Raw genomic sequence first — 27,742 nt, 5'->3', positions numbered from 1 at the left:
TCCACACCCCCCACCAACCCAACCTCCACTCCCGGCGCCTTCCCCTGCAACCGCAGGAAATGCAAGAAGTCCCATACCTCCCCCCTCACCTCCCTCCAAGGCCCCAATGGATCCTTCCATATTCGTCGCAAACTCACCTGCACCTCCACACACACTTTAACTCCCCCTCCCACTCCGCCAAGAACATGCAGGTCCTTGGCCTCCTCCATTGCCAGACTATGGCAACACGACGCCTGGAGGAAGAGTGCCTCATCTTCCGCCTAGGAACCCTCCAACCACATGGGATGAATGTAGATTTCTCCAGCTTCCTCATTTTCCCTCCCCCCACCTTATCTCAGTCCCAACCCCCGGATTCAGCATCGCCCTCTTGACCTGCAATCTTCTTCCCGACCTCTCTGCCCCCACCCCCTCCAGCCTATCACCCTCACCCTCACCCCCTTCCACCTATCGTATTCCCAGCGCCCCTCCCCCAAATTAACTCCCCCATACCTTTTATCTCAGCCTGCCTGGCACACCAACCTCATTCCTAAAGAAGGGCTTATGCCCGAAACGTCGATTCTCCTGCTCCTCGGATGCTGCCTGGCCTGCTGTGTTTTTCCAGCATCACATTTTTCAACTCTATTCAGCCAACCAGCGTGGCAGTCACAAAATGGCAATCAAGCTACTTGTTGCTGCATCTAATTATCAATCCGTTAATGATTTCTGTTAGTTGTTGGCTAAAAGACATGAATTCCAGATGGTTTATATGGGAGTTGAATTTTTCATCTGTAATTGATCTTTGGGTGTTGACTATAATTCATCTAGATGCTTAAGATTTTGTTTGGAAAGACTTGCTATGTGTACTTTGTGGAGACCTTCATTGCCAGTAGCAATTTTAATGTCATCCAGTTTGAACATAGAACATAGAACAGTACAGCACAGAACAGGCTCTTCAGCCCACGATGTTGTGCCAACCATTGATCCTCATGTATGCACCGTCAAATTTCTGTGACCATATGCATGTCCAGCAGTCTCTTAAATGTCCCCAATGACCTGGCTTCCACAAGTGCTGCTGGCAACGCATCCCATGCTCTCACAACTCTCTGTGTAAAGAAACCGCCTCTGACATCCCCTCTCTACTTTCCTTCAACCAGCTTAAAACTATGACCCCTCATGTTAGCCATTTCTGCCCTGGGAAATAGTCTCTGGCTATCGACTCTATCTATGCCTTTCATTATCTTGTATACCTCAATTAGGTCCCCTCTCCTCCTCGTTTACTCCAATGAAAAAGGTTCCGAGCTCAGTCAACCTCTCTTCATAAGATAAACCCTCCAGTCCAGGCAGCAGCCTGGTAAACTTCCTCTGAACCCCCTCCAAAGCATCCACATCTTTCCTATAATAGGGCGACCAGAACTGGATGCAGTATTCCAAGTGCGGTCTAACCAAAGTTTTATAGAGCTGCAACAAGATCTCACGACTCTTAAACTCAATCCCACTGTTAATGAAAGCCAAAACACCATATGCTTTCTTAACAACCCTGTCCACTTGGGTGGCCATTTTAAGGGATCTATATACCTGCACACCAAGATCCCTCTGTTCCTCACACTGCCAAGAATGCTATCCTTAATCCTGTACTCAGCTTTCAAATTCGACCTTCCAAAATGCATCACCTCGCATTTACCCAGGTTGAACTCCATCTGCCATCTCTCAGCCCATCTCTGAATCCTGTCAATGTCCCGCTGCAGCCGTCTATACTGTCAACGACACCTCCAACCTTTGTGTCATCTGCAAACTTGCTGACCCATCCTTCAATCCCCTCATCCAAGTCATTAATAAAAATACAAACAGTAGAGGCCCAAGGACAGAGCCCTGTGGAACACCGCTCATCACTGACTTCCAGGCAGAATATTTTCCTTCTACTACCACTCGCTGTCTTCTGTTGGCCAGCCAGTTCTGTATCCAGACAGCTAAGTTCCCCTGTATCCCATTCCTCCTGACCTTCTGAATGAGCCTACCATCGGGAACCTTATCAAATGCCTTGATGAAGTCCATATACACCACATCCACAGCTCGACCCTCATCAACTTTTCTAGTCACATCCTCAAATAACTCGATAAGATTTGTGAGGCATGACCTGCCCCTCACAAAGCCATGTTGACTGCATTTAATCAAGCCATGCTCTTCCAGATGGTCATAAATCCTATCCCTCAGAATCCTTTCTAACACCTTGCAAACGACAGACGTGAGACATACTGGTCTGTAATTGCCGCGGATTTCCCTATTTCCGTTCCTGAAGAGAGGAATTACATGTGCCTCTCTCCAGTCCTCAGGTACGACTCCAGTGGAGAGCGAGGATGCAAAGATCTTTGCAAGTGGCGAAGCAATCGCATTTCTCATTTCCCAAAGCAGCCGAGGACAAATCTGGTCCGGGCCTGGCAACTTGTCAATCTTAATGTTTGACAACATTTTCAGCACATCAGCTTCCTCTATCTCTATCCATTTCAGCATGCACACCTGCTCTTCAAAGGTTTCATTCACTACAAAGTTTGTTTCTTCATAAAGACAGAAGCAAAAAACTCATTTAGGGCTTCCCCTACCTCCTCAGACTCCACACACAAGTTCCCTATGCTATCCCTGATCGGCCCTACTCTTTCTTTGACCATTCTCTTATTCCTCACATAAGTGTAAAATGCCTTTGTGTTCTCCCTAATCCGTTCTGCCAAGCCTTTCTCGTGCCCCCTCCGGCTCTCCTCAGACCATTTTTGAGCTCCTTCCTCACCTGCCTGTAATCCTGTAGAGCTGAGCTTGACCCTAGCTTCCTCAACCTTACATAAGCTACCTTTTTCCTTTTGACGAGAAGCTCCACCGCTATCGTCATCCAAGGTTCCTTTATCTTACCCCTTCTTGCCTGTCTCAGAGGGACTTATTTATTCATCACTCACAACAACTGTTCCTTAAACAGTCTCCACATGTCTATAGTGCCTTTACCATGGAACAATTGCTCCCAGTCCATGCTTCCTAACTCGTGTAATCGCATCATAGTTTCCTCTTCCCCAATTAAATATCCTCCCATTTTGCCTAATCCTCTCCTTCTCCATAGCTATGTAGATATTCGAAATATTGATATCCAAAATACACATGCTGTTGTTAGTTTCAGATGGAAGACCCTTTACCAACAATTAGGTGTTTGAGATTTAGTAATCATCCTTCTTTTTCTGCAGGACTTTTAATGCTCTGGAGAGTTTGACTGCAACGCATGTTTCATGTAGTTTTCAGGGTTATTCTACCTGTGGGTTGTGATGCTTTTAGTGACCATTACCCAAGTGATCAAAGGTTACTGTTGGATTACAATGGTGCACTGTTGAGCTCTTTCTTATGCTTGATTTTAGCTCTAAACCCAACCGAGAAAGCGTTTTAGGTGATTTTAGGTGAGAAAATGTCTGCAGCACCTCCAAAGTGAAAGCAAACAGCGAAGAAATGTTTTATTTTACAGGTTTTGTCTCGCTGTTATGTACTGATACTGGTTCGATTCTTCTTCCCTCCTCCCCCAAAGTCTGTAGTATTTAGCTCCAGCAGTAATGAAATCTCCTGTCTGTGAAGTAAAACAGAAATTGCTAGAGAAACTCAGCAGATCTGGCAGCATCTGTGGAGAGAAAGAAGAGCTCATGTTTCAGGTCCAGTGACTCTTCGTTATTCTTCCAGCAATTTCTGCTGGTTGTTTCAGATTTCCAGCATCCACAATTCTTTGCTTTATTTTCCTTTCTGCAGAGTTCAATTTCAATTGCTGCCTCATTCAGACTCTGCTATTTTAACGTCTGTTCCTGCTTTAACATTACAGCAGTTAGACTTTGACAAGTTAAGCATTTGAACAATTTTACCAGGATCCAATGTCTGCTGCCTGGAGCAATGTGTGGTCCCAGAATTAAAAGATAGAGTATATATAGAATCCTTATGAAGCTGCAAAATCTGTATACAAAATGAGAATTGATAGTTCTTTCATTTTCACTGGGCTCTTCTATTGTTTGTGAAAATCTATAGTATGCGGACATTCTTCAAAGTAGTGTTTTCACTAACTGTCAGCATATCACATTTATCTTCATAAACATACATGCAGGAGGATTAAAGGGTGATATGGATTCTTTATTTGAAGTTAAGGCTAGTTTTCACTTGGAGTGAAGTATGGTACATTTGATGTCTACTACTCCAGCTCATAGGCTGCCTACATGTCACGATACATCTTGATACATCTTGACCTGGAGTCTTACAGAACTTACCCTAATGATTTGACAGTTGAGTTTATTTAGCTCACTTGTACAGATGTCATTATTACTTTGGATCCATGGTCTCTGCTTCATATGAAGCTATAGGAAATGCCCAGAAATCTTTTCAGGATGGCAGCTGGAGATGCTGCAAGTGGGTAAAAGTTAGCTTCCAGGTTTGAACAATTGGACTTAAATTTGCCTCAGAACCCAGTTGATGGATAGCAAATGTTCCAATAGTATTTGTGTATTCAAAGCCGAATAGTTTTCTGAACCAAGTAGACAATGGAAGGTAAAGAAAGACTCAATTTTCAATCAAATACATGAACCCCCTCAGATTGTGTAAACATCCCTTTTTTTTCAGGGAGGTTACGCGGTCCTTAAAAGACTTCTCCTCGAGCAAGAGAATGGCGACTGGTGAGAAGGTTTGTAGACACTATTTTGCTACATTCAATTTGTTCAGTTTATAGCATCCTCGGTTTCCTTCCTTTCCTAATCCTCAAAAGCCTTGTTTGGAAATAAAATCAACAGCTCTCTGGCACCTTGTCAAAGCAGATATCATTCATTTGGAAAACTAACATTGTCTTCACATGACATCCACCCTAAACTTTCCAGTAATACCTGATGGATCGTGATCAGGAATGAACACCCTAGCTTATTCATTTCCTGCATTAGCTCAAAGGCACAAAGAACAATTATAACATCCAAACCTACTGCCCTGACAGAGATCAGCTTGATAAGGTTTGAAAGCTAATACTGGCCTGTCTAGCTCAATGCTATACAGTTCAAGTATCCATCAAGCTAGCAAGGAAATATCATTTCCATTTGATTGAAATGAATTAAAACAGATTGATTAGTGACACCTCATACAGCTTTCTCAGATGATTTGGGAACTAAAGTCCAGTTAAAATGTAAATGCGTAGTGACTGAGCAGTGCCTACATATTTGATTCTCAGTTAGCTGTTCCAGGGGGACTGTTATAGAGGTAACCATGATAATTAATGAAATTGGGAGCTTAAACCTAAAACAATATTTACAGATTTGGCAGAGCAGTCGAGGTAACAAAGGTTGAGGAGCGTGGACATTAAAATTTGGGAGAAATATGAACACAGTAATCAACAGGTGATTTCCCTGGATCTTGCCAGTATGCTGGATTCACTTCAAAATTAAAATGCTGCAGTGGGTTGTGACTATCACTGACATTTTATAAGGAAAATGTAGATTACTTGAAGAAATGGATTTATCTGATCTACTTTGTGACTCTGAATACAAGCGATTGTCTCTTAAACTGACCTAGATCTTTTCAATGTTTCTTTAAATTGAATTCTTCATATTTTCCTGTTTGAACCAGTTCTTTGGAAATGTATGTTGAAGTTTTAATTATTGTCATGGTACCTTTGAACATTTTTTTCTATTGTGTGTGAATCATTTTCTGTTCATAAACTAATAACGAAACACAATAGAAAATTCATGGAAGACAGAAGCAGAAATATTTTGAAAAATATCAACAGTTAGGAAGTCACTGATTCTTACAAACCAACCAGTCACTCTCACTCCTCAAATATTCACTGAGCTTTTCAGATTCTGATGTGACAGTGGCTCTGAAAAACATTACACCTTGTTAAAATTTTCTGATAATTCTTTCATTTCATGGGCTAGACATTTATATGGAGTTTGCACTCACAACCTCTCTCATCTGTAGATAACATCACTTCCTATAAATTTTAAGGTGGTTTGAACAATAGGAAGGAAGAAGCATGACCACAATATGGAAAATAAAGCACTTTAAAAGGGTTTGGTGACCAGTGCTTTTGTGGTTCTAATGGAAACAAACTTTGTGTGCTCCATTGCAGCAGTCTAATATACTGCTGTGTCTGCAGCTTTTACTTTGTTTCATTCAAGAACTCTGAAGAGAAACCAAATGCAAAGCAGGTAGTGTTGACATCAACTCAACAGGAGAGTCAGTGCAAAATGTAACAATGGGATCAAGGCCGAGTGACAAAATATGCGGTCATTTCACTTCGCAGCTGCGAGTGTGAGATAATCTAACTCCAGTTGGCACAATCACTTTCTTTACGAATAACAGACAAGTGTGTTTATAGTTATCTTCAGCATTAAACAAATAAAAATTGTATTTTTGTATGTACATCTCACATCTGCTTCTGTGAAGTTGGACTTTGGAACACGTTGATTGGGAAGTTTCAGTTTTGTTGAGAAAAATATTCCGATCAAGCAAGCTGTTTGTACAAGGCTGAAATAGTGCTTTGATGGTCTATGCACAGGGATGCATGGAGGTATTTTGTTCACTATGTGCTTTGTGTGAAATGAGTAGAATGGAATGTCTGTGCACTATGTCAACAGCTGAGTTGTGAAGCAGTGACATCTATACCATCCAGTGTAAGAATAGTAATTACATGTTATCCTCATTCAGACAACCATGAGGGATTTGTCTCAGATGCTGAAGAAGATGCCACAATATCAGAAGGAACTAAGCAAGGTATTATAATTCTGAAAAATTACTTCTATAGACAACAGGGTAAGTAGTTTGGATTTCCTCACCTTAGAGCTCACAGGCTAATGATAAAAGTATATGCATAGTACAAAGAATTATCTTTTTTTTATTCACAGGCCAACATTTATTGCCAATGCCTAATTGCCCAGAGGGCAATTAAGTGTCAACCACATTGCTGAGAGTCTGGAGTCACATGAAGGCCAGACCAGATAAGGACAGCAGTTTCCTTCCCTAAAGGACATTAGTGAACCAGTTGGTTTCTCTGATAATTGATAATGATTTCATGGTCATCATTATTTAATTTCAGGATCATCATTCAATACAGTATTTATTGAATTCAAATTTCACCATCTGCCATGGCAGGATTCAAACTCAGGTCCCCAGACCATTACCAAGTGTCTGGATTATCACTCCCCTGGTAATACCGCTAGGCTGTCACCTCCCTAAATATAAACTGAAATTGTATTAGTGTGTTAGTTTTACATGTGATGCTTAATTTCCTTTATTTGTTTTGCAGTATTCCACCCACCTTCATCTTGCTGAGGATTGTATGAAACATTATCAAGGCACTGTGGATAAATTGTGCCGAGTTGAACAGGTGAGAGATTAAACACACTGGGGATTGTTAATTCATGTTGAGTAAGAGGGGATTCGGAGATTTCCAACAGCTTCATTAACACATGGGAAGATCTTCAACTGCCGATCTCCCAGTCCTTAGCGGAGAGTTGAATGTACCTTGGAGCCCTGCTAAAACCACTTGGCTCACTGATGACCATTTCTCATTGGCCCTGGCATCTTCTCCTCACCCCTGCATAACTGGCCTTATCTCCCAATCTGATGAAACCCGAAAATAGAATGTCCACAGCTCACCTCAAAAACAGCCCATTTGATCAACTCCAAAAGGTGGAAAACCCATGGGATCTGGCCGAATCATGGGTTTACGCTGCCCTCCATATTGCTGTCCATGATTTTGATGGAGAATAAAATGTGGAGGGTAGCAAGAATAACATTGTGGCTGATGCTACCAGTTTTGCACTAGCCAAGGTAATTAAACATTGCCCCCAGTGTTACTGGGATTTGAACCTTAAAGTGGCCTTGCCTTCCTGACTACCCATTTTGTGCCCATCTGCCAGCCCAAGCTGAATGTTTGCCTCCACTGCCAGCATGAACTATTTGGTAGGACATGACACTCTCGTCATAAGCTCAGAATCAAGGTCTACACCTTCTGGAATTTGCTTTCAAGGTTAACATTCCTACATAGGCATGGTGTGACATCCTTGTAGTTCACCATTGTCATGAGGACATACTTAGAAAAGTTGGGTGCTGTTCTCTCCATAGGGAGAGAAAGAAACACACAGCAGATCACCTGTGGGATATCTGGCAACCATCAGGCAGGACTAAGAGTTAATGTCTTTGCCCCACCTGTTGTTTAACACCTTATTGTGATAGACACTCCTGAAATACATTAACCACATAAATCTGTACATGGACAGAAATACTTTGGAGCAGATTTGTGAATATGTAGGATCCATTTGATCAATTTCAGGAATAATGAAGATAGGCTTCTCTTCATGTTCTTAACAGGAAGGAATGAAGTTTTGTTATGTTAACATTCCTAATAATAATGAAATATTCAACAAGAATATTACTGTAACTCTTTATATAGGATGCATTAATGCTTTTAAGGTCACATCGACATTGCTAAGCTAAGTACAGCTGGTATTTTTAAGTTGGAAAATGTAAAATTCCAGCGTCCTTCATTATGAGGCTCAGTGACTCCCTCGAGTGTGCCCTAGTAACTCTAAATACAGACAATCCCCAGGTTGCAAATAGATTCCATTCCTGCATCTGTTTGCAAGTCGATTGATATACAATGTGGACCACACGCAGGACAATATAATGTAACTGTTTGTAAGTACAGAAAAGTACAGGAAATATTTGCATGTTGGATCTTTAAAATTACACTCCTTTATGGGATCACATTTGTAAGTCAAACATTCATGAAATCGGGCACCCCTGGACACATCCTATCCTTTGCCCTCCAGCCCACCAATGTTCATATCTCCATCTCCTAAACAAACTGAGGTAGTTAGATTAGATTAGATTACATTACAGTGTGGAAACAGGTCCTTCGGCCCAACAAGTCCACACCGACCCGCTGAAGCACAACCCACCCATACCCCTACATTTACCCCTTACCTAACACTACGGGCAATTTAGCATGGCCAATTCACCTGACCTGCACATCTTTGTGACTGTGGGAGGAAACCGGAGCACCCGGAGGAAACCCACGCAGACACGGGGAGAACATGCAAACTCAACACAGTCAGTCGCCTGAGGCGGGAATTGAACCTGGGTCTCCGGCGCTGTGAGGCAGCAGTGCTAACCACTGTGCCACCGTGCCACCCACTTTGTTCATGACTTTGTGCATTATTGTGATGCATGTAATAGCAAATCAGTTTATTTGTTAATAAATAAAAGTTGGGAAAGAAGTAAAAAGGCTGCCAATTCACTATCATTTGCCTTACGTGATCTTGATGGCATCAGTATCTAGAAATCTATCAATTTCAGTCTTGAACATACTCACTGAGTCAATGCTGCCCTCCAGGGTAGAATATTATAAAGAGTTATTGTTTTGTGAATCATTCTTCAGATGTGAATAGAGACAGTGCGAATGTCAGCAAATCACTGAAGGCACTAAAACAAGCCCTTTTCCTGTTCCCATACGAACACCATATTACAGGATCAACATGATGGTGATGGATAGTCTTTCTGACAAATGAGTTCAGGAGTGAAATGACCTGATGGAGTTCCTCAAAACCTTTTTTTTAATTTTTAAATAGTTTATTTGTGGCGAGAATTGAAGTTTCAAAAATAACAGTGTGAAGTTTCTAATTCCATTCCTACAATTATTCTAGTATTGTCCCATCATACATTGAGCAGCTAAAGTGAAAAATGTATTTCAATACAGACCAGCAACATCCAATGACACACTTTTAAGTTCAGCAGATCTATTACTCAATGTTTGACATTCAGTCAGATTTAACATCTGACAAGTGACCAGTGGTACTGCCATGTGGGAGAAACTTTAGTCATTTACAAATTCTGAGCAATTACAAGCAAAGTTTGCAAAATGAAGTATCCTAAAAATGTTGCAAATGTTATTTTTTTAGGATCTGGCCATGGGGACTGATGCTGAGGGAGAGAAGATCAAGGATCCAATGAGAGCCATTGTTCCCATTCTGCTAGACAATAATGTCTCCACTTACGATAAAATTCGCATCATCCTTCTCTACATTTTCCTTAAAAATGGTGAGTAAGAAAGGTTAACATCAGAAATGCAGCCTGTGTGGCTGAAGCCTTAACATTTGAGGTTACTGCAAGCACTGCTATCCTCACAGGTTAAAGTACTACCCACACTGCCAATGTCACACATGCATTTCACTTGTTTTCTGTCAGGCTGCTTAGTGAGATGTCCTATAGTTCACTGAAAGATGTCAGTGATAATGCAAGAGAAAATTGCATGACTGGGTGAAAGATATATCAGAACTTGTTTGGTCCTTTTTCTGGCAAAAGGAGTGGAAGAAATGGGTTGATAGATAAAATTATTTCAATTACTCCATGTACAACTTAGCATGGAGTAATTTTGACTTTGTGAAATAGTGTAAGATGAATGATATTGGATCAGCTGCCAATTATACCCCTCTCCTGATTTCATTTATACCAAAGCAATGGAAATTAAAATCAAGGGAGATTACATTTACATCCACTGTCAATATATCCTCTAAGAACTGAGAGAAGCAGCCTTATTATATTCACATTTTCTGATCGCGAGCCATACTTGGTCTTTTTGGGTGATATGAGCCTAGTTGCTGGTGTTAAAGCAAGTGGCAGAAAGACATGGAATTGGAATTGAAAGGGCTGGTGGAGCTAACATAAGAAAAGATACTCCACCTCTAATATGCTCTGCTCTACTGTGGCTAGTTGCTGTGCAAACATGTACAGATCTGGGCACCAAGAACAATATTTTTACTAGTAGCTCCTTTTTCAAAAACTATTCTACACCACATACTTTTGTCAGGTAATGGACCGGAGATTATTTTGGGAAGTTCCTTTGATGCTGGAGTAGGAGGGAGTACGTCCTGGGAATGGTTGTGCTTTCTTTCATGGATGCACCTGGTTCCTGCTAAGAATATCTTTTTGGTGGCACAACTGAAATTGGGAATTGATGGCAAGAACAATACTTCCCCATATTAATAAGAATATATTGCACCTGGATCATGTGTGATTGCTGGGGAGTCACAGCAGCAATGCTGGACTTGCCTGATAAAAGAATAATGATTTGAAGTGAAACCATCTCTTTTTTTCTCGTTCTAAATTAGGAATCACTGAGGAGAATCTGAACAAACTGATTCAACATGCTCAGATCCCACCCGAGGACAGTGAGATCATTAACAACATGGCTCACTTGGGAATTCCCATCATTACAGACGTATGTTACTCTGTTTAATTAACTTTGCACTTATTGTGTGTAGAACAGACAGCTTGGAAACACTTCTTTATTGCTGGCGTCTCAACTTTTGAGAGACATTTCACCCTCAAAATTACAATTCAATCATTCAGAAATAGATCTGTATCACAATTTTCTTTACAAAAAGCTTAATATTAAGAAGTGTTTATGATGATCCAATATTAAGACTCCATCAGAATGTAGTGTTATGATACAACATGAAGCATCGTGAAGGTTTCCCATGTGAGAAAAGTAATTGAGCTTTCTTAAATAATATAAGCTCCACTGTCATTAAAACATTGCACACAATTGTACAATGCAGCACATAGGTGTTTTGAGCACAAACCTAGCAATATGGTCCTAATGAGTAGCTAGATAGAAAAAAAATGAAGGGAGATGTCACTGATCATTGTTGTCAGGTTTGTCTGAAGTTACCCGATTTTGGGTTATGACATTGTGTGATCTGTTATAGTTCTGTGGTCGAATGAACTCTCACAGCTACCCTTGCATCTGTTAGGTCTCCCCTCAATCTGGATTCTCAGATCGCAACTGTGTTGTTAGATTCTTTTTGACCTCTGTGTGGCTTGGCAGGAGACTCAGTCACCATTTGATCCAAATGGCTATCCTGTCACTTTCCACTTGTAAACTTGTTTTCTTGAATTTTATTTTTTTCTCAGTTAGCTATAAGGCAGTTTATGGGTGCTGTTGGACTGCCTATTCCAGACTATTATTAACTTGATCTTAACCTTCTGAAACTCCTTAGACAGTCAGAATCTCCATCATGTTCCTGTATTACGCCGAAAGTACATCTTGATCCAACTGCCCAGTTTTTGTAGTCAAACTCTCTCAGCTGTTTCTAAGCATATGCCAATGCCATTGTAGCTTCTGTTTTCACTTAAGGACTATTTCATATGTGTTTAAATTTAATCTAAATTCAATCTAAAGCTAAATAAACCTTTTGTCCTGTGGATCTCACTTCTTACACCAGCTGTTGGGAACCATATAAATCGATGGCTGAGGAGATGGTGCAGTGGGCAAGGATTCAGATTTTTGGATCATTGGGATTTCATCTGGGGCAGAAAATGCCTGTTCAAAAGGGACAGATTTTCCCTGAAATGGAGCGGGACCAATATCCTGGCAAGGAGATTAGCTAGTTCCATTCAGGAGCATTTAAACTAGTAGGGAGGGGGTGTAGGGGGATCCTCAGTTGTAGTGAGAATAGAAAGCCAGCTGAGGATGGTCTCAATTAAAAAAAATCAATTTAAATGGAAAAGGCAGACAAGGGCAAGTCAGAAAATGAGGTAACTCTGAAGAATTAAATTGAATTTATTTCAATGCAAGAGGTCCCACAGGTAAGGCAGATGAACTCAGGGCATGTATGGGAACATGGGACTGGGGTATCATCACTATTACAGAAACATGGTTCAGGGATGGATAGGACTGCCAGCTTAATGTTCCAAGGTATAGATGCTATAGGAAAGATAGAAAGGGAGGCAAGAGAATTGGGGGATTAGTGTTTTTGATAAAGGAAAACATTACTGCTGTACTTAGAGGATATTCTGAGGGATTGCCAGTAAAGCTATATGGCCGGAACTCAGAAATAAGAAGGGGATGCTCACCTTGATGGGATTGTACTATAGGCCCCCCAGGAGGAAATTGAGGAGCAATTATGTAGAGAGAGCTTAGATATATGTAAAAATAATAAGATTGCAATAGTAGGGGATTTCAACTTTCCAAACTTGGACTGGGACTGCCCGAGTGTTAAGGGCTTGGATAGTAAGGCAGGGCAAATGACTGAAGTGTTAATGGGGGAGTGGGTAAAGGGATGACTCAAGTGGGAATCTTTCAAAAATGAGATAACAAGAGTACAGAGGCAATATGTTTGTAATTAGAGTGAGGGATAAGGCTGGTGGGAGTAGGGAACAATGGATGAATAAGAATATTGAGGCTCTGGTCAAGAATGAAAAGGAGTCATATGTTAGGTATAGACATCTGGGATCAAGTGAATCTCTTGAAGAGTGTAAGGGTGTGGGGCATTCTTAAGACAGAGATCAGAAGGACATAAAGGCAATATTCGATAGTCTCAGCAAATAAGGTTAAGGATAATCCAGAGAGATTTTACAAATACATCAAGAGCAAAAGAGCAACCAGGGACAGAACAGGGACATTAAAGATCAACAAGATCGTATAAGTGTGGAACCACAGTAAATGGAAGAGATACTAAACAAATATTTTGTGTTAGGTTTTACTGTGGAAAAAGAAATGGACACTAGGAACTCTGGGAAATAAATATTGATGTCTTGAAAATAGTCCACATCACAGAAGAAGGTCTTAAAAAAAGTAAAAATGGATGAATCTCTCAGATCTGATCAAGTGGCGGCATGGTGGCACAGTGGTTAGCACTGCTGCCTCACAGCGCCTGAGACCCGGGTTCAATTCCCGCCTCAGGCGACTGACTGTGTGGAGTTTGCACGTTCTCCCCATGGCTGCGTGGGTTTCCTCCGGGTGCTCCGGTTTCCTCCCACAGTCCAAAGATGTGCAGGTCAGGTGAATTGGCCATGCTAAATTGCCCGTAGTGTTAGGTAAGGGGTAAATGTAGGGGTATGGGTGGGTTGCGCTTCGGCGGGTCGGTGTGGACTTGTTGGGCCGAAGGGCCTGTTTCCACACTGTAATGTAATCTAAAAAAAAAAGTGTATCCCAGGATGTTGTGGGAAGTTAGGGAAGAAATTACAGAGGAAAACCATCAGGGATATTTGTATCATCTACAGCCATGGGTGATATACCAGAGGACTGGAAGTTGGCTAATGTTGTGCCTTTATTGAAGAAAGGCTGAAAGAGAAGCCTGGGAACCATAGACCAGTGAGTCTGATATAAGTGGTGGGTAAGTTGTTGGATGGGTTTTTGAGAGATAGGATTTACATGCGTGGAGAGGCAGGGACTGTTTAGGGATAGTCAGATTGGCTTTCAACATGTGAAATAATGTCTCACAAAGTTGAGCTTTTTCGAGGGCGTAACCAAAATGATTGCGGGCAGAACGATCGACATCTACATGGACTTTAGTAAAGCCTTTGACATGGTCCCACATGGTAGACAGGTTAGTAAAGTTAGATCACATGGGATTCAGGAAGAGCTTGCCAATTGGATACAAAATTGGCTTGATGGTAGGAGACAGAGGGAGAGTTGGTTTTTCAGACTGAAGGTCTGTGACCAGTAGTGTTCTTCAGGGATGGGAGCTGGATCCACTTTTGTTTGTCATTTATATAAATGATTTGGATGAGAATTGAGGAGGTATGGTTAGTAGGTTTGCGGATGACACTAAATTTGGTAGTATCATGGTCAGTGAAGAAGGTTACAAAGGGATTTTGATTAATTGGGCCAATGGGCTGAGGACTGACAGATGGAGTTTAATCTAGATGAATGTGAGGTACCTGTACTGCAATTTAGTAAAGCAAACAAAGGTAAGACATACAGTTACTGATAGAGTCCTGGAGAATGTTGTCAAACAGAGAGTTAGGGGTTCAGGTCCATAGTTCTTTGAAAGTTGTGTCTCAGGTAAACAGGTGGCTAAGAAGGTACTTCGCACACATGCCTTCATTGCTCAGACCATTGAGTATGGAGGTGAGATCTCATGTTGAGGTTGCAGAGGATGTCGGTGAGGCCACTTTTGGAGTATTGTGTACAGTTTTGGTCATCCTGCTATAGGAAGAATATTATTAAATTGGAGAGGGTGAAGAACATTTTCAATGGAGCATAGGAGGTTGAGGGGGTGACCCTATAGAGATTACAAAATCATGAGAGGCATACACAAGGTGAATAGCAAAAGTCTTTTCCCTACAGTGGGGGGAGTCCAAAAGTACAGTGCATCATTTTACAGTGAGAGGAGAAAGATTTAAACAGGACCTGAGGGGCAATGTTTTCACACGGACGGTGGTTTGTATGTGGAATGAACAGTCAGAGGAAGTGTCAGATGCAGGTACAGTTGTAACATTTAAAAGACATTTGGACACGTACATGAATAGGAAAGGTTTAGAGGGATATGGGCCAAACACAGGCAAATGTGACTAGTTTACTTTGGGAAATTTGGTCGGCAAGGACAAGTTGGATCGAAGGGTCTGTTTTGATGCTGTATGAGTCTACTCAATGTAGACAGTTGCCCATTTGTAAAAAAATTTCAGATACTGGTATAAGTTTGTTAAGAAACAACAATTTAGATCTGATACAATAGTTAATTAGACAAAAACAGAATTTGATCCTGAACAGATTGAAGTGGTAGAGATATCTTATCTTCAGCTGAAGGGCTCATTGGCTTTTCTTGCCCTTTCCCAGTTCATCTTCCATTTGAAAAGGAGTCAAACTGGACTGGAAATGTCAACTTTGTTTCAATCCTACCTTCTGAATTTTTCCAGTATTTAACTGATTTTATTCCATCTGAAAGAGGCAGCTGTCCAGCAAGCCTGTCACCTGATGTGGACTTGTTGAGAAACCCAATGTCTGTCATCCATTTGAATCCTTCCATCCAATGAACAACTACTCACAAAGTTACAAAAGCCATTCCCCCTTATCCCCTCCCAGCTTGAGGTCAGCTTACATTTTGTAAGTGCAGTCTTTCCTGTTTTTCCTTGAGGGTACCAAGTGCCAGCAGCTTGGTAATTTTCAAAGTGCTAACTTCCCTTTTGTCCTTGTTTGTTACAGATTGTTTATCTTTGGACGTATAGAGAAAGGCTTAAAGCTGTTTCAGCTAAATTTATTAACAGCAAAAGGAAAGTAGGAAAATGAATATCTCAATTTCGAACAGAAGTAGGAGGATATGTTGACAGAGTTAGAACAGTTAAAGTGAGAGGGGCTTCATTTCGCACAAGTCATGCTAAATAACATGTTCCTGTGGTCTAAAATTCAGTGTAAGCTAGGAATAGGTTCATAAGCTAATGCTATTTTGTCTACAGATGGTTTTGAAAGCTAATCTATCAGACCCAACACCTAGAGATCTACTTGAGCATTTGGACATTAGTATTTAAATCAAGCCTTCAGCTTTACTCGAATTATTGAGTTAAAGTCTAGTGGCCTAGTTGATAGGTTGATAAGCTTCTCAGATTGAGATATATACAGAAACATTCAAATCATCAGCACTAAAGCATTTACAAAATTGTCAAAAAGGTGTACATTTTGCCAATGTTAGTAAAAGAGGATTTACATTCTGTTCTTGGTGCTCAGTCAACCCTACGTCGCAGGAACAAGCCAGAGCGTAAAGAGCGTATCAGTGAACAGACCTATCAACTGTCTCGATGGACACCACTCATCAAGGACATCATGGAGGTTGGTGGCCTTTGGTTGACTCAATAATTGAATATGGTAAAGTTTCTGGTACTTTAATTGTTTTTTAAAATGTAATGTTTCATCTTGCTTTACTAACGTGGCATAGAGATAAATGGAAATATTCCTTTTCTAAGATTGATGTAGGACTTCTAAAATGCTTGTCAGTAGCAACTTTCTCAAAATGACGTCAATCAATATAACATAATGATAGTTTGTCTGTATCAAATATGGCTGCTGTGACATTATTTGTGCTGAATTTTTCTGCATTGGACATATTTTTGCATTGAATTCAACGTCACACTCCTTCATCGTTGATTTGTTTTCTTTGTGATTAAAATCGATAAAACCTGTTTGTTAATGAATTAAACTTATACTTCTCTCTCAAACTGTTGAAATAATAAAGATTTAACTAACTTCACTGATAGGGTTCTGAAACTTCAAATTCCAATACACAATTTTTATTCCCAATTTTGTCCCCCCCCATTGATTGACTCTAAGCTTGTTTCTGAAGAATTTTCTTGACTTATTTGTTAACTTTATTGGTTAAGTGAACAGTTTTAAAATTGCTAAATCAACATTTGGAGATGCCGGTGTTGGACTGGGGTGTACAAAGTTAAAAATCACACAACACCAGGTTATAGTCCAAAAGGTTTAATTGGAAGCACACTAGCTTTCGGAGCGTTGCTCCTTCATCAGGTGATAGCGGAGGGCTCAATCCTAACACACAGAATTTATAGCAAAAATTTACAGTGTGATGTAACTGAAGTTATACATTGAAAAATTGATTGTCAGTTAAGCCTTTCATCTGTTAGAATACCATGATAGTTTCACTTCTTTCATGTGTAAATCACAAAACCTTTTTTAAAAAAGTTGCATTCTCAGGTTAGTTGTTAACAATGGTGATAGCTAGACAATATGTTGAAGGTGTTCGCCGCCTGTGTCCTCTGTCTATGCCATGATGTTTAGATTGATTCTAATCTAAATAGTGAGATAAGTAAGTAAGTTCGGTACGCATAGGGAGGGCCTCAACTGGGACCTTGGGTTCATGTCACATTACAGGTGACCACCATTGCACTATACACACACACACAGATACTCCTACACACACACACACACTCTCACACACACACAGGCACTCCTATACACACATACACACGGACACACATATACACAGACGCGCACACAGACACCCACATACACCCTTGCAGACACACATCTTCCCACACTCACACATGCACCCCCTCACAGACTTAAGACATTCTGCACTCACTACACGCACACATACACTTTCTCAGACTCACATCCCCCAACCCAGACAGACACATACACACAGACAGACAAAGACCCACATGCACACATATATTTTGTGGGGTGAATTTGTACTTGCAGGGTTACATTGTACTTTGCTCAAAAAAATGCATGAATTCATGTAAAACTCCGTTATCTCACTTTTTAGATTAGAATCAATCTAAACATCATGGCGTAGACAGAGAACTCAGGGGGCTAACACCTTCAACATATGGTAAAAACAATGACTACAGATACTGGAAACCAGATTCTGGATTAGTGGTGCTAGAAGAGCACAGCAGTTCAGGCAGCATCTAAGGAGCAGTGAAATCAACGTTTCGGGCAAAAGCCCTTCATCAGGAATAAAGGCAGAGAGCCTGAAGCGTGGAGAGATAAGCGAGAGGGGGGTGGGGGGTGGGGAGAAAGTAGCATAGAGTACAATAGGTGAGTGGGAGAGGGGATGAAGGTGATAGGTCAGGGAGGAGAGGGTGGAGTGGATAGGTGGAAAAAGAGATAGGCAGGTAGGACAAGTCCGGACAAGTCATGGGACAGTGCTGAGCTGGAAGTTTGGAACTAGGGTGAGGTGGGGAAGGGGAAATGAGGAAACTGTTGAAGTCCACACTGATGCCCTGGGGTTGAAGTGTTCCGAGGTGGAAGATGAGGCGTTCTTCCTCCAGGCATCTGGTGGTGAGGGAGCAGCAGTGAAGGAGGCCCGGGACCTCCATGTTCTTGGCAGAGTGGGAGGGGGAGTTGAAATGTTGGGCCACAGGGCGGAGTGGTTGATTGGTGCGGGTGTCCCAGAGATGTTCCCTAAAGCGCTCTGCTAGGAGGCGCCCAGTCTCCCCAATGTACAGGAGACCGCATTGGGAGCAACGGATACAATAAATATTATTAGTGGATGTGCAGGTAAAACTTTGATGGATGTGGAAGGCTCCTTTAGGACCTTGGATAGAGGTGAGGGAGGAGGTGTGGGCGCAGGTTTTACAGTTCCTGCGGTGGCAGGGGAAAGTGTCAGGATGGGAGGGTGGGTTTTAGGGGGGCGTGGACCTGACCAGGTAGTCACAGAGGGAACTGTCTTTGCGGAAGACGGAAAGGGGTGGGAAGGGAAATATATCCCTGGTGGTGGGGTCTTTTTTGGAGGTGGCGGAAATGTCGGCGGATGATTTGGTTTATGCGAAGGTTGGTAGGATGTAAGGTGAGCACCAGGGGCGTTCTGTCCTTGTTACGGTTGGAGAGTGGGGTCTGAGGGTGGAGGTGTGGGATGTGGACGAGATGCATTGGAGGGCATCTTTAACCACGTGGGAAGGGAAATTGCGGTCTCTAAAGAAAGAGGCCATCTGGTGTGTTCTCTCTGCCTTTATTCCTGATGAAGGGCTTTTGCCCAAAACGTTGATTTCGCTGCACCTTCAACATATTGTCTAGCTATCACCATTGTTAACAGCTAACCTGAGAATGCAACATTTTAAAAAAAGCTTTTGTGATTTACACATGAAAGAAGTGAAACTATCATGGTATTCTAACAGATGAAAGGCTTAACTGACAATCAATTTTTCAATGTATAACTTCAGTTACATAACACTGTAAATTTTTGCAATAAATTCTGTGTGTTAGGATTGAGCCCTCCACTATCACCTGATGAAGGTGCGACGCTCCCGAAAGCTAGTGTGCTTCCAATTAAACCTGTTGGACTATAACCTGGTGTTGTGTGACTTTTAACTAAATCAACATTAGAAGCCTTTAATTAGTTTTTCAGGTCAGAAAAAGTTTTTCCTTTTCTCAAAAGCATTGAATTTGGGTGACTGGTCATTGACGTCTTTTCATGGATGCTTGAACTGGATTTGTCCTCTCGCTTGCTAATGTGCTGTTTTTGCAAGAACTGCTTTGAAAGCTTGTTTTCCTTATTACTGGTTTGGTGGCTCCTCTGCAGGATATTTTTGCTGAGAGATTATTTCTATTGCTTTACTGCTCCAGTGTTGAGCAGATGCAGAATATCACCGTAAGCTTGCTTTAAGGTCCTAAAGCCCTTAGACAACAATAGTAATTCAGAATGTTGGAGAATTTAATGGAATTGTTTTGAATATCCCTAGAAAATTACCTAACCAAATTTGCCTTGGTAATTTATGTCCAATTCCACTAAAGTACAACTTTAGAAGAGCCAGGCAACAACAGTTATACAATTGGACTGCAAGCTGCTGCAACTGCGTACTGTGGTACTTAACTCTCAGGGTAGCAATGGGTGAGATTATCCCCATTACATTCATAGCCATCCAGACTCTGCACACTCACTAAAGCCTTGACCAATTAAGTTAGTAGCACAGGCATTTAACTTAGTGCTGTTTTTATAAGGCTTTTCTCCTGTTCCCACAGATTTTGTCTCTATTTGGTCCTTCCTTTTATTAGGATTATAGTAGGATCAGAGGTTCAAATCTTAAATCCAATGCTTCATAGGCCAGCAAAGTGGCTCAGTGGTTATCGCTGCTGCCTCACAGCGCCAAGGACCTGGATTCGATTCCACCTTTGGGTGACTGTCTGTGTGGAGTTTGCACATTCTCCCTGTATCTGTATGGGTTTCCTCTGGGTGCTCCAGTTTCCTTCCACACTCCAAAGCTGTGCAGATTAAGTGGATTGGCTGTGTTAAATTTCCCATAGTGTACAGGGATGTGCAGGTTAGGTGAATTAGCTACGAGAAATGCAGGGTTACAGAGCTAGGTAGGAGGTGTGGGTTAGTGTGGACTCTTTGGGCTGAATGGCCTGTTTCTATACTGTAGGGGTTCTATATGAATATCGGGGTAGTTTTGAGTGGCCATTTGTCACTCTTTATGCCACTCAGTTGCAAAGGTGTCCAAACTTGGTGGCCATTTCCTCCCCAGTCCTGATCATGTTGACAGCAATTAATTTAGCACCAAATTGGAGCTACATCTGAGATGTTCTGCACTGTCTGGTCTTATACTGAACCCTGCCTTTACAAATAAAGCAATGATGGGGGTTGAGGGGGGTGATATCACAGAATGATTTAATTAGTAGGCAATACTGATCTTTTTATAAAGATTTTTGATTCTGTTAATGAGCTAGAAGATATTACACAGGTTAACAGCGATTTATTATTGGGGTTCACCTGTGAAAAACGTACATACACATAATATATGAAAAGAAGACAAACTGCAATTGTGTAATTAGGTGAGATTTTAAATAAAGTAGCTCAATGATGTATAGTATTGTTTCTTCAGAATAATTATATACCAAAGCAGAAAGAGAATGTGTGACTTGTAATGTGCAATGATTAATATTCATTCTGAATGTTTCCTCTCCAGGATGCCATTGATGACAAATTGGACACTAAACATTACCCATACATTTCTGCCCGTTCTACTGCCTCTTTCAGTGCCACTGCAGTCAGGTATTGTCTCTGTACTATGTTTGAATTAGGTACTCATATTGCTGTTTTGCCAATAAGACATCTTTTAATGTTCACTGCACTCAAATAATGACTCAAACAACCTGCAAAGACTAATATGGCATATTGAGCTGAACATGTGGCTAAATTAAAACACTGAACCCAAGAATTCTGGAACTATAGGTCAATGTTTAAGGATATGGTGTTGGAATAGGTTTGTAATACTAATATGATGGAGATGAACATGTTTGAGCATGTGGCTGATGATTGTAATGAATTTTACACTTGATGACATTATTGTGACTGCTTTTTATGTAGTGCCCGATATGGCCACTGGCATAAAAATAAAACACCGGGAGAGTACAGAACAGGGCCACGTCTCATCATCTTCATCATTGGAGGGACCTCATGCTCTGAGATGCGCTGTGCTTATGAGGTCACACAGGCCAATGGAAAGTGGGAGGTGCTAATAGGTAAGCATAGCAAAGCATCAGCCGTCACTTGATTTAACTGTGGTAAGTCAGTCTAAGTTCATTTTCTTACCAAGTATTGTTTCATGTTATCCAATTAATTATTAAAACCTCTCATTTGCTAATATACACTGAATTTTTAGCTGTAAAACTAAAATAGATGCTAAATATTATCTGTCTAACTAGTAGTGTTTAGCTTCGCTTTTCTTTTGAATATCATTTCACATGTTTATTATTGTTACTATGTCTATACTTTAACAGACCGGTTGTCCATTAACCACAAATGTTTTCTGCTCTCTCTAGCAATGATTGTTCTGTGGCTATGTGCAAGCTTGTTTGAGTCCTTCCTTTGCTTCTGGGTCATCTGTCTGGAAGCCCTGGCTTAACACAGTTGTGGCCCACTCCAGGGCTTCAAGGCAGAGTTCATTTGAATTCCTCACGGTGACTTCAGCGTGGGGAGGAAACCCAGTGAGAACAGAAAGACACAAACCTTGTGTAAATTTGCATGTATACTTATCCCACACTTGTCTTCTCTTCCCAGGAAAGTTAACTTGGGTATAAATGGGCATGTTGTAAGGGTGTTAGCTGGCCTCTGTTCTCTCACAGGTTCTACCCACATTATCACTCCTACAAAATTTCTCATGGATCTGAGACACCCGGACTTCAGGGAGTCTTCTAGGGTTACATTTGAGGATCAGGCTCCCAAAGAGGAGTGAAAAAGGCAAATAAAAAGTAAAACATCAAAAAAGAAACTCTTCTCTTTTGAAGGGTTTTCTTTGTTCACTCTACCAAACCTTTTCTTTCACAACTGCATTTTTCTATTTTTTTTAAATTGTGTAATGAACTGTCTGTACAACTTGTAACTTTTAAAGCAGAAGGGCTTAAACAAGAACAAGATTTAAATTGTTATTTGATAATATAACTTCTTTACAGTTACAACTTTTCTATTTAACCCTTTGAATGCTTTTAAGATGGTTCAGGCATTTTTCTTGCATACAAAATACAGCTCCTGACATCATGCTGGGACAAAATTTTGATAGGACTATTATTGATTTAAAAAATCAAACTCACAAAATAAATTTTAAAATGCATATTTCTGCAGAGAAATGCTACTGCAAAGGGTTAATGCAAGTTGCTTGTTTAAAAATATCTTCCTTTTCATAAAAATAATCTTATGAAACATTTTCTTCCTGTTAAAAGTGTAGCCCTTAGATTTTAACAGCTTCAAAGTTTTTTTTGGGAAAAAATAAATTTGCGATTTCTAGTGATTTTATGCAATGCTATTAAATCTGCAGTATCCCTTTGCCTCATATTAATGCTATCATCAGAAGTACTTGCTGTATCACTGACTGTTTTATCGAGACAAGACATTATTTAGATGATATAAAAATATTCAAAGCTTTCACAAGCACCAAGTCAGTTTCCATAAGTAAAATGGATTGTTGAATTTGAAACTCCAGGAGAAGAGGTACTGCATTTTTAAGAAATTAAAAAGTTACCTTAATATGGTTTAGAAATATAAGTTGCATTTTCCACCAATCTAAACTACATTATGTCTCAAAACTGCAGGATCCACACACATTCTCACTCCCCAGAAGTTACTTAACTCGTTAAAGAAAATGAATAAGCCAGATGAAGAAGCTAGCAGTTAAGACTGAAGCTATACATCAAGACGTTCACAAATTCTTATTCACAAATGTTTCCTTCCCAGTGAGGAGAATATTATTATCTGTGAAGTTTTGGTGTTGCAACCTTTGTAATTCAACATGTATGCATTGAGCTAAAAATAAAGCTAGTGAACTCAGCTAAACCTGTTTAACAATGGATGCAACGTTTTGAAACAATTAAAAAAGCTACATAATACTGTAATTACCAAATCTTATAAGGATGCTCTGAGTACTGCTAGGACATGTGTAAATGGTAGAGTTATGTTTGTTTATTTAGTGTACATTTTTATTAGTGGAGGAACAAGTTGCATGAGGTTGATTTTTAATTAATAAACCGTTCAAACTGAGTTAGAATTGGTGAGACTATGAATGAGAAATATTTTGTTTAATAGTCTTTAACCACACAGCATGAGATTGATTGTTTAATATTCAGTGCAATGCTACCTTTTGGAGACTTCTACCTCCCAGGGGTACAACAGAGTTCATCCCAATTTGCTTTGGACCAAGGCTTACCGAAATTATGTTTGACAAAGTGGTGTGAGATCATTGAGAAGCCTTTCTGTTAAAGATGGAATTTGAATCAAAATTTTTGAACACATTCCTCCACTAATTTTCAAACTGAAGTATTCCTCATCTTTAATGTGTAGTGTCAAAGTCATGCTTGCAAAAAGGGCCAATGGTATTTCAGTATTGTATTTAGTAAAATGCCGTTTCATTGGTTAGTATCAACAGAGAACATTATGCACTGAAATGTGTAGTGTGTATGCCATTTTGTTACTGTATAGTCCACTGGTGAAAATGTGAAGTAGCCTCCTTTAATTTATGAGCGTCTATGCCCTGTATCTGTGTTGTTGTGTTAAGCTTGTTTGTAGTTACTGAGGAATTTTTTTTCTTCTGGGCATTGCTACATCTTCCATTTGTTGAAAAGCATATTATCTACCAGTCTCTGCTTGTTCAGTTACCAGAGCAAAGGCTGTGTGATGCACTGACTGCTTTGTGATGCAAAAAGCTTATTTTGCTGTTGTATACGATCACTGTGTCAAGTCATATTTATATTGAAGTTATTTATCTGAGAATTTAGTCTGTCTTGATCCCATGTCTCTTTAAAATAAATCGGATTCTGCATTCAAAGTGTTCAAGCACAAACTGTACGTTATGGTACTGAAACGGACAAATAAATTGAATCTGATGAGATTGCTTGTAGAATCGGTCAATATAATGTTTCTTTAGTTTTCTCAAATAGCACAGTGTCAATGAGCAGCTTCTACAATATCAATCACCCTGGAGTAATTTGTCAGTACATTATGCAAATCTTCAAAAGACCCCGTTCTGGGCAGGAAGGTCCAAGCTACTGAGGGATAATTTATATTTTTGGCAGCTATTATCTCATTTTCAGGCCCATTTTTCATTCTTACCAACACATTTATAGGTGATATGGTCATGTAATCGAAATATCTTCAACATTTCAGTTGACATAATAAACCCACACAGAACCAGGATTTTAAAAATCCATTAATAGTCTCAATTATCAATACTCTGTTACATTATAAAGTCACAACACATGAAGAAAGCATTAAATTCCTAGACCCTATGATATTTAAATTGGTAGAAGACAATTGACATAAGTTAGCAACACTTCTACGGAGTTAAAATCCATCATCCTAAACACACTGCCACAAGCTGGTGAGATCAGAACCAATGAACTCCTACTGCGTGCACACAATGCTGGATTCTTTGTAGACAGTTACTACCCTATTTACTGCATCTCAGACCCCAAAGGCAGGTTTTAATGAAACAATTCACTGTGCTTTTGCAACACCATCTTTTCTCCTCCAATAGTAGCTCACAATCGTATGCATGCTAGAGATAAGCACATTCATTTTCAAAGAATTCATTACCTCAGTGACTTCAAGTTTTCCTGACTCCCAAGTAGTTGAGTATAACAGGATAGTAGGCTCACTTTCTGCCTTTCCTCTTCAGCCTCATTCTTCTCTTCCTGTTGCAGTTGAAGCCTGAGCCTCCTTTATCTCCTCTGTATGCAGCCACCTCCTTCTACCCCCTCCAGCAGCCCCCAAGCCTGGGTCCTGTGCTCAGCCATCCCTGCTGCCTGGATCCACACTGACAGCAGCCACTTACATTCTCCAAACAGAAACCCTCCTAGAGCCCCTCCACTACCTTATCAGATAAACGCAACCAAATTAGTTAACAAATCCAGACTAATTGCTCTGTAATTGTCCAAATGACTATTCATTTTGCTCCCAATTTATGGTCAAACTAAGAGGAAAAGAAAAGGCTAATCCAATTGGTTAGGGTTATTGTGGTGCAGGTACTTCAAGAGGTCCATGTTAAAGTCCCTACCTGCTTCAGAGACATGCCACAACACAGCCGAACATGTTAATTTAATGTATTTACATTTGAGTAACAAAAGTATCCCTTCAAATAGCCTCTTGTAGGGTTAACAGGGATAGGGTAGGAGGGTGAGTTTGGGTGGGGTGCTCTTCAGAGGGTCGGTGCAGGATGGCCTGCTTCCACACTGTCGGGATTCTGAGGCATGAGGTCTAGGTTCAAATCCCACCTGTGTGAATATCTCTGAACATGTTGATGAGAATCTAATGGATCTGACTGTTTTTTGGATGAAACACCAATATCCCACAGTTGGAATGTTAAATGTCACAATGGGTTTAACACACAAAAAACACAATATTACATTCATTATTCAAATACCAATTATCTAAATTTCACATTATCCTAACAAGATCTCAATCTGCCAATGCTTGGGTAAACTATTATCCAAACATTTGATTATCTGAAAAAAATACTCCCCGTCCGTGTTGTTCGGATAATTGAGGTTACCCTGTAGTTCAATTCTCCCTGTGCCCTCATTCTCTGCAATAGAATAGGGGCAGTACGTTGGCTCAGTAGTTAGCACTGCTGCCTTACATCATCAGGGTCCCAGTTTGATTCCACCCCCATGCAACTGTCTGTGTGGAGTTTGCACATTCTTTCTGTGTCTGTGTGTGTTTCCTCTAGGTGCTCCAGATTCCTCCCACAGTCCAAAGATTGACCATGTTAAATTGCCCATTATGTCCTGGGATGTGTAGGCTGGGTCGGTTAGCCATGGGAAATGCAGGGAGGAGAGTAGGAGTGGATGGCATGATCTCCAGAGGGTTGTTGTTGACCTGTTGGATCAAACTTGATTGAGTTTTTTGAAGAAATAACAAAGAGCGAAAGATGTGATCTATATGGACTTCAGTAAGGCGTTTAACAAGGTTCCCCATGGGAGACTGATTAGCAAGGTTAGATATCACGGAATACAGGGAGAACTAGCCATTTGGATACAGAACTGGCTCAAAGGTAGAAGACAGAGGGTGGTGGTGGAGGGTTGTTTTTCAGACCGGAGACTTGTGACCAGTGGAGTGTCACAAGGATCAATGCTGGGTCCTCTACTTTTTGTCATTTACATAAATGATTTGGATGTGAGCATAAGAGGTACAGTTAGTAAGTTTGTAGATGACACCAAAATTGGAGGTGTAGTGGATAGCAAAGAGGGTTATCTCAGATTACAACAGGATCTTGACCAGATGGGCCAATGGGCTGAGAAGTGGGAGATGGAGTTTAATTCAGATAAATGCGAGGTGCTGCATTTTGGGAAAGCAAATCTTAGCAGGACTTATACACTTCATGGTAAGGTCCTAGGGAGTGTTGCTGAACAAAGAGACCTTGGAGTGCAGGTTCATAGTTCCTTGAAAGTGGTGTCACAGGTAGATAGGATAGTGAAGAAGGCGTTTGGTATGCTTTCCTTTATTGGTCAGAGCATTGAGTACAGGACTTGGGAGGTCATGTTGCGGCTATACAGGACATTGGTTACACCATTGTTGGAATAATGCATGCAATTCTGGTCTCCTTCCTATCGGAAAGATGTTGTGAAGCTTGAAAGGGTTCAGAAAAGATTTACAAGGATGTTGCCAGGGTTGGAGGATTTGAGCTATAGGGAGAGGCTGAACAGGCTGGGGCTGTTTTCCCTGGAGCATTGGAGGCTGATGGGTGACATTATAGAGTTTTACAAAATTATGAGGGGCATCGATAGGGTAAATAGACAAAGTCTTTTTCCTGGGGTCGGGGAGTCCAGAACTAGAGGGCATAGGTTTAGGGTGAGAGGGGGAAGATATAAAAGAGACCTAAGGGGCAACTTTTTCACACAGAGGGTGGTACATGTATGGAATGAGGTGCCAGAGGAAGTGGTGGAGGCTGGTACAATTGTGACATTTAAGAGGCATTTGGATGGGTATATGAATAGGAAGGGTTTGGAGGGATATGGGCCAGGTGCTGGCAGGTGGGACGAGGTTGCGTT

The 27,742-nt window shown here is 40.8% G+C and overlaps 1 protein-coding gene across 2 annotated transcripts in view; it reads left to right on the top strand.

Moving 5' to 3' along the window:
- stxbp1a (syntaxin binding protein 1a) overlaps positions 1-24,583 on the top strand; it is a 111,249-nt gene extending 86,666 nt beyond the window's left edge. The window contains exons 11-20 of one of the 2 annotated variants that reach the window (XM_043720004.2): positions 4,603-4,663; positions 6,670-6,735; positions 7,268-7,348; positions 9,924-10,062; positions 11,133-11,242; positions 16,472-16,573; positions 21,172-21,257; positions 21,573-21,727; positions 22,331-22,456; positions 23,294-24,583. In XM_043720004.2, the coding sequence (XP_043575939.1) occupies positions 4,603-4,663; positions 6,670-6,735; positions 7,268-7,348; positions 9,924-10,062; positions 11,133-11,242; positions 16,472-16,573; positions 21,172-21,257; positions 21,573-21,727; positions 22,331-22,440 (910 nt within the window). In that variant the 3' untranslated portion in view covers positions 22,441-22,456; positions 23,294-24,583. The remainder of the gene's footprint in view (positions 1-4,602; positions 4,664-6,669; positions 6,736-7,267; positions 7,349-9,923; positions 10,063-11,132; positions 11,243-16,471; positions 16,574-21,171; positions 21,258-21,572; positions 21,728-22,330; positions 22,457-23,293) is intronic. The other variant, XM_043720005.2, reaches the window with a different exon arrangement.
- The last annotated feature ends 3,159 nt before the right edge of the window (positions 24,584-27,742 follow it).

This window comes from Chiloscyllium plagiosum, unplaced genomic scaffold, assembly GCF_037043375.1.
Source record: "Chiloscyllium plagiosum isolate Xiang-an unplaced genomic scaffold, Cpla_swu_hap1 HiC_scaffold_21, whole genome shotgun sequence".
NCBI lineage: Eukaryota > Metazoa > Chordata > Chondrichthyes > Orectolobiformes > Hemiscylliidae > Chiloscyllium > Chiloscyllium plagiosum.
The sequence above is the reverse complement of the archived record's forward strand: the minus strand, read 5'-3'. Positions and strand labels throughout refer to the sequence as shown.